Below are 13,067 nucleotides of genomic sequence, written 5' to 3'. Positions count from 1 at the left end.
TTAACCTTTTTTTTTTGTAGAATTGTTAACCACCCTATACTTAAAGAGGAAAACAACAAGCAAGTGTGTTCTTACTGCTGCCAAATAAAAAGTTATTGATTTTTACAGAAAAAAAAGTTGAAATTGAACAGAGATAAAATATTTTATTCTCTTGGCATCTCTAGACCACAAATTGTTTCACTGGAACGGGGTGGAAACATACATCAACATGACTTTGACGAGCTAATTTGGGTGTTTTGCTCCAATGTCGTCCGAAATCTACAAAGCTGTTGTCAGTATTTCCCCGAAAGCTCAGTGATGAGGGGTTTCAAAATTGCAACCAAGGAGTTGACAAGTACTGTTTTGAGCTTTGGCCCTCAGATATACAGGGGGTCAAAATCAATAGCGTTCTTGCTTCGACATGTGAAAAAAATCAATAATATTAAATAAAAATAGGCCTTCGTGGTAGTATTTCATATTCATATTTCAGCCATCCGCCGAATATGTTGTAACCGACAGGCGGGTTGGTGCAGTGTCCGCTGTGATGCGAACGTTGTATCGGTCTGTCGTGGTCAAGAAGGAGCTGAGCCTAAGGGCGAAGGTCTTAATTTACCGGTTGATCTACGTTCCAACCCTCACCTATGGTCACGAGCTATAGGTCATGACCGAAAGAACGAGATCCAGGATACAAGCGGCCGAAAAGAGTTTTCTCCGCAGGGTGTCCGGCCTCTCCCTGAGAGATAAGCTGAGAAGCTCGGTCATCCGGGAGGGGCTCAGAGTCGAGCCGCTTCTCCTCCACATCGAGAGGAGCCAGATGAGGTGGCTTAGGCATCTGATTCGGATGCCTCCTGAACGTCTCCCTGGTGAGGTGTCCCGGGCATGTCCCACCGGGAGGAGACCCCGAGGAGCACCCAGGACACGCTGGAGAGACTATGTCACCAAGCCGGCCCGGGAACGCCTCGGGATCCCCCGGGGAGAGCTGGAAGAAGTAGCTAGAGAGAGGGAAGTCTGGGCTTCCCTGCTGCCCCCGCGACCCGGCCCCGGATAAGCGGTACAAGATGGATGGATGGATGGATAGTTTTGCACTATGGATGCTCAGAAGCATAAATAATTTTTGCTGCTTTAAAACTGTCATATTGTTGGCTCTTTTCCTGACAAATGCGTCAGAATTTCACATTTTATTGTGTGTATTCAAACCATAGGCAAAAAATATCAAAGCAGTGTTCGTAATTAAGCTTTTACAGTTAAATATAGCTGTGAAGTTACACGCAAATCATTGCACACAACATCCATCCATCCATCCATTTTCTGATCTGCTTATCCTCACAAGGGTGGCGGGGGTACTGGAGCCAATCCCAACCGTCTTGGCTCAGTAGGCGGGGGAAACCCTGAACCTGTTGCCAGTCAATCCCAGGGCACACAGAGATGAACAACCACCCATGCTTGCACTCACACCTCAGGACAAGTGTTCAATCAGCCTGCCACTCATGTTTTTGGAATGTGGGACGAAACCGGAATACCCGGAGAAAACCCATGGGGAGAACATGCAAACTCCACACAGGGAGGCCGGAGCCGGAATCGAACCCTGCACCTCCTGCACTTCTGAGGCCGACGTGCTAACCAGTTGACTACCGGGCCGCCAATGCACACATCACTCAACTCAATGGGAAAAAAATGGGATCTGGAATTCACTCGTATATATTCATGACACTTAAACCACAGCCCACATTCTTTTCAATAAAATAATTGATTAATCCTTCATTCTGATGTATCATAGAAACAATGAGCTACAGACAACTGGAAGCTTATCACGATGATGTCTTTGCTCTTTGGTCACAACAACATGGCTCTGGTGTCAAAGCTCTGACAAAATCTCATTCCCGGTGTTGCGTATGGTGTTACCTTTCTTAGAATCATAGCGTTAGCGTGGCTAAAAATATACAATGGAGCAATGCAAGGTGTCGTCTTTATTAAAGACACTATATGAGCAAAATAATTGGGATAACAGAACATATGGAGTTATTTTCGCAGTTTGAAAATCTTCAAATCCTTTGGGGAGACTCCATCAGGCTTTTTTCTCCCGTCATCCACAAAAGTGATTATTGCAACATGTTTTATTGTGAGAAAGTGTACATCACGACATGAGTGTGTCACCAGAATGTTTAAGATGTGAAAGCAATCAGCAAATGAAAGATTTGTTGGGGTGTCTGTGTTTAGTCTCCAGGGAACCCCACTCTCTCGACTCTCTTGTATTCTCACCTCGTCCCAATTAGAGTTGTTGCGTGTAAATAATAACGTGATTTAGATGCACTGGATTGATTTTTCATGTTGAAGCATGAAAAAAAAACATGCATAGGTGTGAGTGTGAGCGCGGATGGTTGTTCTTCCATGTGTGCCCTGCAATTGGCTGGCAAACAATTTAGGGTGTCCCCCGCCTACTGCCCAAAGACAGCAGGGATAGGCTCCAGCACACCCCGCGACCCTTGTGAGGATAAAGCAGATTGGAAAATGGATGGATGGATGTTTAACTGTTTCAAACTCCACATCATTTTGGCATGAGTTAATTTTCCTTAAATGCAAAATGATTGAACAAGTTGTCATAGTATGCATAACATATTTCTATACATTGTCATTTCGTGCTCCCCCCAGCACCCCCAGGTGAGTCTAGTTTTTTTCCCGATAAAGGGGCCCGTGTAAAGCTGAGTAGCTCATCTAATGATCAAGCCGTTTTCTGAAATCACTTACAGGAAGTCAAGATAGTTGTTGTGATGTGGATGGAAATTTATGGCTCAATAGCCAGGAACATAAAGTGTAGGAAGACTGCACTGTAATTGCTGCACTCCCTGTTATTAAAAAAAAAAAAAAAAACACCATACACCAGCGCATTTCTGATGTGCTTTCGTGTTGGATTCGAATAGCCAAATTTTGGTCAGTGGGCAACCCACTCTATGAATTGAGCCACAGTCGCGCAGCAGTTTAGGGTTAGGAAAAGCAGCAGTTGACATCAGAACATCCCTTCAGAGTACACTGTATTTTGTTGTATTACTAATATTTTCTGTTATGTTGTTTAAATCGCTTTGCCACAGCTGTTGTGAATGCAATATCAAGATGTATTGTTGTACTGTATAGTGTTCTTATATTGATATGGCTCGGCAATTTGTTTTATCGTACACAATGACATAAAGACTTGGTGGTCTGATAGCACGGAGGTGATCAGTGAGAGTACTAAAGATTTTGAGAAAAAGCAAACAAGGCTTTTGTGGGAGACATTTGATATTCTTTCCAACTCATAGGCTTTTCAAAATGCCAATTTAACAGAATGGGTAACTACACGTACTAGTTGATAAAACAAAGTTCAACTCTTGGATTTTCATCCACACGGTTTCTCTGGATTTCAATTGATTGTTACAGTGAGCTACATGGGATAGAAGGCTTTTAAGAAGGCTTGCCTTTTCTGGTCACCCTATTTACAAAGGGCTGTGAGCTCTCAACCAAATCAGTATGACATAAAATGTTCCGATGATACAGCTATCCTTAGTCTGCTCACGAGTGACTCTGGCATTAGTAGCCACTTTGACGGAATTGACACATTTGTTGACTGCTGTAATGATTACCACGTAAGCATGAATGTGAGAAAAAAAACGGAAGAAATTGTTTTTGACCCTGAATCAATTGGAAACCATAGCCCCATCTCTATAAATGGTGTGAAAATCAAGCAGGTCTCCTCTTACAAATACATGGGGGTTTACATGAATAGCAGGCTTAACTGGCAGACACACATATCAAATGACTGTTTGATATGTAAATGAAAAAGGTATTTGGAGTTGACAGAAGCATTTTGTTGATCTTTTGTAGAGCAACCATTGAGTCAGTCCTGCGGTTTGGAATAACCAGTTGGTCTCGGAACTTAACTGTTTAATTTAAATCTCAGATAACCAGCTTGGTTTAGACAGCAGGGAAGGTAATCGGGCAACCCCCACTCCCTGCTCCCAAGGATGTCCAGTCTGTTAATCAACAGGCCAACATTTTAGGCAATCCTTCCCATGTACTACGATCCCCAATTTGAGCTCCTAAACTCAGGAAGGAGGTGTCGTACTCCTCTCTGCAAATTAAACTGACATAGAAACTCATTCATACCGCAGGCTATCAGCGTAATTAACAAACAATTAGAGGGAGGCAGACAGACAAGCAGGAGGACATGAGGGCAGTGTGAGGTGTGCATATGCCTGCCATGTACAGTATTATCCAATGTTTGTCGAGTATTTGTTGTCCTGTACTGTATGTATTGTCCAATGTATGTTGTGTATTGCATGTTGTATGTATTGCCCAATGCACGGAGCAGCACGGTGGGCTTGTCCTCCGAGTTTCTCCTATGGGAGACCAAATAAGAGTCAAGTTCAATACAAATAATCGAACATTTCCTTTTCACACCATTTATTTTAGATCCTTCGTTTGTAAATTTTATCACACATGTACTGTATGTATTACAATGTCATGTTGGACTGTCCCCCTGAATGTTAATTAGTTATTTTTGTTGTTGTTTATTCCAATGAAGGTTACTGTTGAGATGGACTTTGGATTTAATTTAATGGGTGGATTTATGGATATAGATAGTTTGATTGAAACAAGGGATCAATCAATATCATCCTCTTCAATGTCCACAAGAAAAAATGTATAGTGTGCAACTAATCAATCAATGAACACATTTTTACAACACTCTCCACTGGCTGCCTGAACTGTCCTTGCAAAACATTCTCTATTGAGTCCATCTTGACTGATTTCCCACTGCTGTGTTTGCATTCAAGGGGGTGTGTGCATCTCTCAGTCGGTAAAGATTCCCAGAGAACCCAAGCAGGGTGAATTTGACAAGATCATCAGACGCCTACGCGAAAATCCCAACGCAAGAGTCGTCATCATTTTCGCCAATGAAGATGACATAAGGTACGTGGCTAACTACACAGAGAAAGCCGAAGCAGAAGGCGAACTGTGTGATAAATGCAGAATAAGACAAAGTGGGGAGAGGTGGGGAGGGGGCTGACCTTATACACATTGACGTTTACTTCCTATTTGCCTCTTTTGCAGGCGGCTGCTTCACGCTGCTAAAAAGTCCAACCAGACGGGTCATTTTATTTGGGTGGGTTCTGACAGCTGGGGTTCCAAGATTTCTCCTGTCTTGCACCAGGAGGAGATGGCGGAAGGGGCGGTCACCATACTGCCCAAGCGTCAGTCCATCAAGGGTAAAAGACAGACTTCTGAGTCGTATCCTGGATACCGCATTTCTGCAAATAGTTTCTGGGGGGCGGTTTTAATTAGTGCAGAGAGGTTTAGAGTGGAGAAATGAAGCAAAAAAGTCAAGAACCGATGCAGGATGCCTTGAACAAATAAGTCGTGTTGCTCACCTGAATTTACACACAGACACAATTGAGCATTTTGGAGCAACCACATGTCAGCATCTACTGGAACACTTAAGTTTAAAACTTCATAACAGGGCTATGGTGAAGAAGTGTATCAAATTGACAATGACAACAGACTGGGTTAATAAAAGTCATGTAGCTACCTGAATATGAGGATGAACACAACAATGTGGAGCAAGCACATGAGTCAATGGGTACACTGGAGAATCAAATGACAAGGACGATTATGAAGAAGAATCCACATGAACATTGGCAGACTGCATTAAAAAAATGAGTGGGAGAGTCAGTCCCTAAAATCTAAACATGGATGCACATAACATTGTAGAGCGAGCACAGTCAACTGGATCATTGGAGGTGAAAACAATATTCGGAAATATATGAACACATACAAAGAGAGAAAGAACATAGGCTGACTTTGTTGAACAATTAAGCTGTGTGGTCCCCCAGAATATAAACACAAATGCAGACATTATAGCTGTGTGAATGGGACAGTGTATGCAATAGAAGGTATGAATTTGACCCAAAGTAAAATTTAGACTCTACCAGCTAACAGCGGCAATGGATGTTGATTACGGATTTTTATCTCCCTCATTTGCAACCATATTCTGGAGCCGCACTCTATGTAATGACTGATGTCACTGAATGTCTCCAGGGTTCGATCGCTACTTCATTAGCCGCACGTTGGAGAACAACAGACGAAACATCTGGTTCGCCGAGTTCTGGGAGAACAACTTCAGCTGCAAGCTGAGCCGGCATGCCCTGAAGAAAGGCTCCGGGCTCAAAAAGTGCACAAGTAAGTCATACTTAGGTAGTTTACATCTTGATATGATACAAATAAACACCATTTTGGCTACATCTGAAACTTTATATTCAGTTTTCAATCAATGCTCATATTAAAATGGGTTTAAATTTTTGAGGGTGTTTTATCGTAGTTCTTCTGAGGGTTTTGGATGGATTCAGATGCGTCACGGCACGGCAAATGAAGAAAGAAGACTCACATACAGTAGAATGGATATGTTCGGATCGGAATCAGTTTTGGACCAAATGGAGATAAAAATCTGACACCGATTGGACAATTTGGCTCTACCGCATCAGTCAATGAAAAAATGTATAGACACATGAATGTGCCCAAACAAGCCCAAGCAAAATCTGAGTCACCTAACGCATATTGCACCAAAAAAAATGTATTTTGCCATGAAAATGCTCCGACTACACAATTTTTATTGCTGCCATTTAGCGTAAAACACATTCAAAGTGGATGTACTGCATTATCCATGATGCATTCATCTGGACACATCTGACAGAAAAAAAAGAAAGACCCGCTGTAAATCCAAACTGAAACAAAATCACAGATCATTAAATACAGTGGTACCTCGACTCACAAAATTAATTGGTTCTGGAAGAAATGTCTTAACTACAAAATTTTGTAAGTAGAGGTTTTCCATGTAAATGGCCATATCCGTTCCAACCCCCCTAAAATTCACACATAAATGTTTTCTAAAGCATAAAAATGCATCAAAATATGTAACAAATCAATGTTACAATTATATTATTGCACAAATGAGAGTTGTGCATAATGTAAAAAATAAAGAATAGCGTAAAGAAGAAAAATGATGGTCACTTAACTTCTGACTGTGTCCCCATCATTTTTTGCCCTCTTTAATCCATGTTCTCTCTCAGTAGTTTTTGCCTGACGTTTTGTAAAGAACTGATCCAAGATAGTTTGCTTTTGTCGGGTTTTAACAATCCTTCGAAAATGTCCAAGGCAAACATCAGCAAAGTGAGTGATTGCACGACTGGTGAACACTTTTTCTGGGTGATTCACATTTACGTAAAACCTCGGAACACCTCTTCGCCCGAGAGGCGAATGATGAGGACGCTGCATAGACACATAACTATCTTTAATACACACAGAGGCAGAAACGGTAGAAGTCCCTTTAGCCAATGAGATGCCAGGATGATGCTCGATAATAGCCAATGGCAGAGCAGCTCAAAGTGGGTTGCGTTCAGGAAACTCAGAGCTGCATTTAGTGAGCCATACTGTATTTTTACCTTTCGTATCTTGAAATTTCTTTCTTAACAAGAGCCCATATTTTCTTGTTGAGACGTTTTGTAACTTGAAAATTTCGTATGAAGAGACATTCATAAGTAGAGGTGCCACAGTATGCTAAAAATATGCTGTATTACTGTAAATAAGCAAAATAATTGCTGACATCCACTGGTGGAGTAATGTAGCATTCATCCTCATTTAAAACAATGGGGTGGGGGGGGGGGGGTTATTTAGCCAAGGCCAAATAAACACCATGTTCAATATTTTTATCATATATTTATTTATTGTTGTTGACTTCTATGCTGTTCCCGCCAGCTGTTAAAACGATAATAGTTAAATATGGTATGTGCAATTTAACTGTTATATGGCGACTTAAACAGGCATTTTGGCTGTGTTTATGCGTTGCGTACATAATGAACATAGACCAAATGAAATCAAATTCCAGGCAATAAGTCTTAAATAGGGACCTTGAACCGCAGTGGAAATTCGGCCAAAATTTCGGCTAAATTTATTTTTAGAATTGCATGGCCCGAATAAATGTTATCAAGAATAGAGAGTCCAACTCATTTCGACCAACAAAAATTTAAAGTGTCCCGTTGAAGCCGAAATACATTTCTTGAGGCAGCATGCGTGTACACGTGCTCGACGGGGAATCGAGGCAGCAACCCTCATGCTGTGAAGCGCTAGTGAGTCACCACTCTGCCCCGAGGCCGTACAATTGCATGCTCACTGACTACTTAGCACGCAGATTTTGGTATTTAACAGCAACAATGTGTTTGTTGTGATGCGAAGTATATGACCCCATGCTAATGCTGAGCTGTGTTTAAAGTGCTCTGCCCAAATGAAATTGTTTGCATTCATATTCGTCGTTTCAGTTTAATGTCAGGTGGACACTTAACGTGGCTGTCAAAAATGTGACCATTACCGTAGTATTATGACTATCAATTATCTATTTCAAGTTTGACACACGCATATCAATAATTAAGTCAAAGTCTGGACATTTTTCTCTCTTTAAATCAGCAAAAAAGCTTGATTATCAGATGTCTCGAAAAGATTATACAAAACGGTTCATCTGTGCTGCGTGGTGTAATAATAATCACAAGTATGTTATTGTAATATCACTAAAGGACTTCACATGAAAAGTGTATCATCAATCACTGAGGGTCTCCATAGAGGGTGTACTGTGGCTCAGACGGGGAGTGTCGGGGATTACACTGATACAGTTCAGTCGTAGTGACCTGTGCTTGCTGGTCACTGGCAATGCTGTTGCGCTCCTTCGGGAATGCCAGCAATGCTCCTATAGAAACAGCATTTCCCTACCACTATAGCCAACATGACAATTAAGGAGTACGGGATATTGCACAAATGCCAGGCGGACATTATTGTGCTTTGGTGAGTGCACCATATACAGTACTGTAAATATTGTGATTCATGGTAGAACAACATTGAAAATGAAAAGTAAACCGACTGTGAGGATATTCTTCTGTAAACAATGCAATAAAATCCATTCATCCTTTTTCTGATTCGCTTTATCCTCACAAGGGTCGTGGTGGGTGCTGGAGCCTAGCCCAGCTCGGGCAGTAGGCGGGGGACACCCTGAATCTGTTGCCAGCCAATTGCAGGGCACAAAGAGACGAACAACCATCCACACTCACACCTCGGGACAATTTAGAGTGTTCAATCAGCCTGCCATGCAGTTTTTCGAATGTGGGTGGAAGTCGGAGTGCCCGGAGAAAATCCACATAGAAACGGGGAGAACATGCAAACTCCGCACAGGGAGACCGGAGACGGAATTAAGCCCATGACCTCTGCACTGTGAGGTTGACGCGCTAACCAGTGAAGCCCCGCAATAAAATCGAAATCAATATTCATGAATACATAGCAAATAGTGGTACCTCAATGAAGGAAGTTAATTAATTGTGTGACCTTGTTGACCTATCCAATACCTAAACTTGCGTTTAGTTATAATTGTTTCAATACAAGGAATTCTCTTCCATAATATCCTGTTCATTTTTTTTGTTTTGTTTTTTAGTTAAGAAATGCTGCAATACAATAAATACTGTACACTAAATACTTTGAATGCTGAACCCTTTTGCCACGTTCATCAGAAATCTAGGTGCTGTTGGAATTGTGATTGGAAGAAGCATGTGTGTAAGCGGAACTTCCGACTGAACAAACAGCACCTTTCCATCTGCTGTTGCGTAGCAGACATCAAGTTTTATGCAGATTTTATGAGGCGTTTACAGCCAACAGCAACACTTAAGTCATTCTGAGGTCTAATTAAGAGTAAAAAGAAAAAAAAAACTGCACAACCGTTGCAATGAGTTGCGCACAGAGACAATAATGGTTAAATAGCACAAGAAGCACAACACTGATACGCCCGCTCATCCATGCTGAGACGTCTTACATAACAAAAGGTACGTAACTAGAGGCAGATTTACTACCAAACATTTGTGCCTAACTCGAAATGTTGGTAAAAAGCGTCATTTGTAACTTGAGGGTCCGCTGCTTTCTGGAAGTGCAACAAATAGAATTTGGCTTTATTTGAGGAAACCAAATAACTCACATTCAAGTTAGAATCAAACATGCGTTTTTAATGATTGTGGGAGGAAACCACAGTAGCCGAAAAAACCTACAGGCACAGGATGTACATGCAAACTTGAGATTCAAACACATAACCTCAAATCAATGAGGCGGACCAGTGTCCGGTTTTATAGCAGAGCTGAGTTGGGAGTGAGCGGAGCTCCAAAATGAAACTGAATTTCCCCTGTCACCCACCTTAGCCATTACAGCTATTTTTGCGTCAAGCACCATTATAACCTTTGCTTCACAGGGACGATCGGTCTCACAACAGTTGTTGGAGGTTAAAGAGTGACAAACCTCTGCAGAAGGGAGAAGATTTGACATCTCTCTCAGCAGGGAAAAACAAAACAAAAACAACATTTGAAAACAAGAATGATCAGTGTCCTGCTCGGCTCCTCATCAAAAGATGAGGAGGGCTTGGGTGACCATCGAGACCAAATAAAAGGGAGACTTGACTTTTATTTGTGTATGAAAAGGAGATGTAAAATTGATATTGCTTGATGTTGAAAGGGGAGGTAAGTTGCAGTGCAAGTACTCCATTTGTGCTGCTTATTAAAGATAAGATAAGATAAGATAAGATAAGATAAGATAAGATAAGATATCCTTTATTCGTCCCACACTGGGGAAATTTACAGCCTCCAGCAGCAAGAATGTATGTAGAAAGAAGAAAGGAGAAAGAGAAAAAAAAAACAACAAACATCTTTCAATTAAATACAATATGAACACAATGGATAAATCTCAGTACTATTTACAATTTTCCTTCACATCATTTAATTATTATTATTATTATGATTGTTATTTTTTATTCATCAGCCTGACAGCAGTCGGTAGGAACGAGCGTCGGTATCTCTCCTTCTTGCAGCGCGCGTGTAACAGTCTCTGGCTGAAGGAGCTACCAAGTGCTGTCAGGGCGGGCTGGAGGGGGTGGGAGGGACTGGCCATCATAGCTTTTAGCTTAGTTAGCATCCTTCTGTTGCCCACCTCCTCCAGAGTGTAAAGGGAGCAACCCAGGACAGAACTGGCCTTCCTGACCAGTCGCTCCAGTCTCTTTCTGTCCCGGGCCGAGATGCTGCCTGACCAGCAGACAATGCCATAATGGATGGCCGAGGCCACCACCGAGTTATAGAATGATGTGAAAGAGAGAGAAAGCAGCAAGGAGAGTAAATGCCGTATTGCTAAAAAAGATGCTAACAGCACTCGGAGAGGGCGGCTGCACTGGCGGAGCAATCAGAACATGACAAAATTATTTAATGGATGAGTCTTGTCTGATGAATTTGAATAGAAGCAGGAAACTGCACCAGCTGAGAGGATGGCAGATGCTTGCGGAGCTAAGGGGAGTTGCTAGCGGACCAGGCAGAGTTAACATTTAATGAAAAGCCATTTGTACCCTTTTCACCTAATCACAGAGGACGGAATTTGTTTTTATAGCTACAGATTAAAATACAGTACAATTAAAACGTCTCCCAGAAGATACATTTTGGCCAAATGATATTTCTCTTTATTACTTTGTCCAGGAAATATCATATCACATAATCAATTAATATAATTGCTACAAGGTAAAATAAAATTCCAACTTCACTTCATTGGTCCGAAAATTCTCGATCTATGCCAGTGATGAGAATTGACAGGAAGTATTTATTGTACTTCCATGTTTTTCAACTCGATGGGAAAAGGTACTTTTGTATAATTAACCTGAAAAACACCTGTTGCCATCCATGCAGATTGTCAGAAATAATATAGTTGTGTTGAACTGAACAGGCCCACATGTCACATTAAGTAACTGAATGACTAATTTAAGATGTGATCACCATTTCTGTTAATATACTTTTCATGAGATCCTTGTTTGGTGATGTGCTGTGAGGTTTTATTTGTAGTGAAAAATATTGTCAATATTGTCTATAAGGAGTGTCTGAAACACTGTGTCACACCCCTGCTGTCATGTCAAAGCCAAAAGGTAAGCAGAGCTGTACTGAGTTTCGTTTGATGCATAGATTAGTGAGCTTCTGATAAACGGAACTTCACAGAGTACTTGATGTACTTGTCAAGATGGTGGCAGTGGGGGTGATTATGTGTTTGGCGATGTGTCCATGAGACATGTACACACAAGCGTAGTATATGACGATCTGCCTTGATGGGTGAAAATAATTTTTTGGTCTTTTCACTCACTTTTGCTCCCGCCGTCTTGCTTCATTTATGAGTTACTCCTATCCAATGGTCAGGAAGACGAATTTAATGGATTTATCATTGGCCCTGTAGTGTATGGGCAGGGTATACAGCATGGTGTCAAACATACGGCCCGCCGGGCTGGAACCGGCCCCCAAGGACGTTCGATCCGGCCCGTGGGATAATTTAAAAGTGAAAAAATGCATTAAAGACAGAATTAATATTTTAAATAAAATGCAATTCCTGGATTGTCCACTAGGGGGCACACTGTTTTGATCACAGTTGAAGACATTGTTTTGATCGGGGAAGAAAACGGCAGTATCAGTCTGTCACCGAGATAGACCTAACGCAGCAAATAATATGAAAGCTCCAATCAATGCTTCTTGATTGGCGCAAAACAAAGGAAAGAGATTAGATTTTGGTGATTTATAGCTCAGTATGGTACCATGTTAATAGCTCGGCCTCCTTGACATCTACCGAGTCCATATGTGGCCCACAATGTGAAATGAGTTTGACACACATGGTCTACAGTCACTCATTTGCATGAGACAGTGACAAAGTTTGGGTAAATCCGAATACCTGGCCACACTGCCTATTTTTGTAATTGACATACATTGACAAGAAAACCATGGCAGTGTCAGTTATTTTGACTGCATGTACAAAACCTTTGGAGCTCCATATTAGCCTTGTAAAAGAGTTGATCAACAGCAGTTTGTCATGTGCTTGGCCCAACGTCAGCTTAGCATCATGCTTCATCTTGTTGTGACAGTTAACCAAGTGGAGGGCATGGATTAGGTTAGGTAGATAACGTGTTGATCCGAAGAAAATTCCTGTATTATATTACAAAAAAAAGTCTAATCCGTGCTCGCTCTTCTGTC

At 41.5% G+C, this 13,067-nt stretch overlaps 1 protein-coding gene across 1 annotated transcript in view; it reads left to right on the top strand.

Annotated features, from left to right (window-relative positions):
* Positions 1 to 13,067, top strand: part of LOC127607048 (metabotropic glutamate receptor 4-like) — a 208,857-nt gene that overhangs the window by 134,907 nt on the left and 60,883 nt on the right. The window contains exons 4-6 of the mRNA XM_052075088.1: positions 4,785 to 4,920; positions 5,062 to 5,216; positions 6,046 to 6,186. Coding sequence (XP_051931048.1) covers positions 4,785 to 4,920; positions 5,062 to 5,216; positions 6,046 to 6,186 — 432 coding nt within the window. The remainder of the gene's footprint in view (positions 1 to 4,784; positions 4,921 to 5,061; positions 5,217 to 6,045; positions 6,187 to 13,067) is intronic.

The sequence above is a fragment of the Hippocampus zosterae genome, chromosome 9 (assembly GCF_025434085.1).
Source record: "Hippocampus zosterae strain Florida chromosome 9, ASM2543408v3, whole genome shotgun sequence".
In the NCBI taxonomy this organism is placed as follows: Eukaryota; Metazoa; Chordata; class Actinopteri; order Syngnathiformes; family Syngnathidae; genus Hippocampus; species Hippocampus zosterae.
This window is presented reverse-complemented; position numbering and strand designations above follow the sequence as displayed.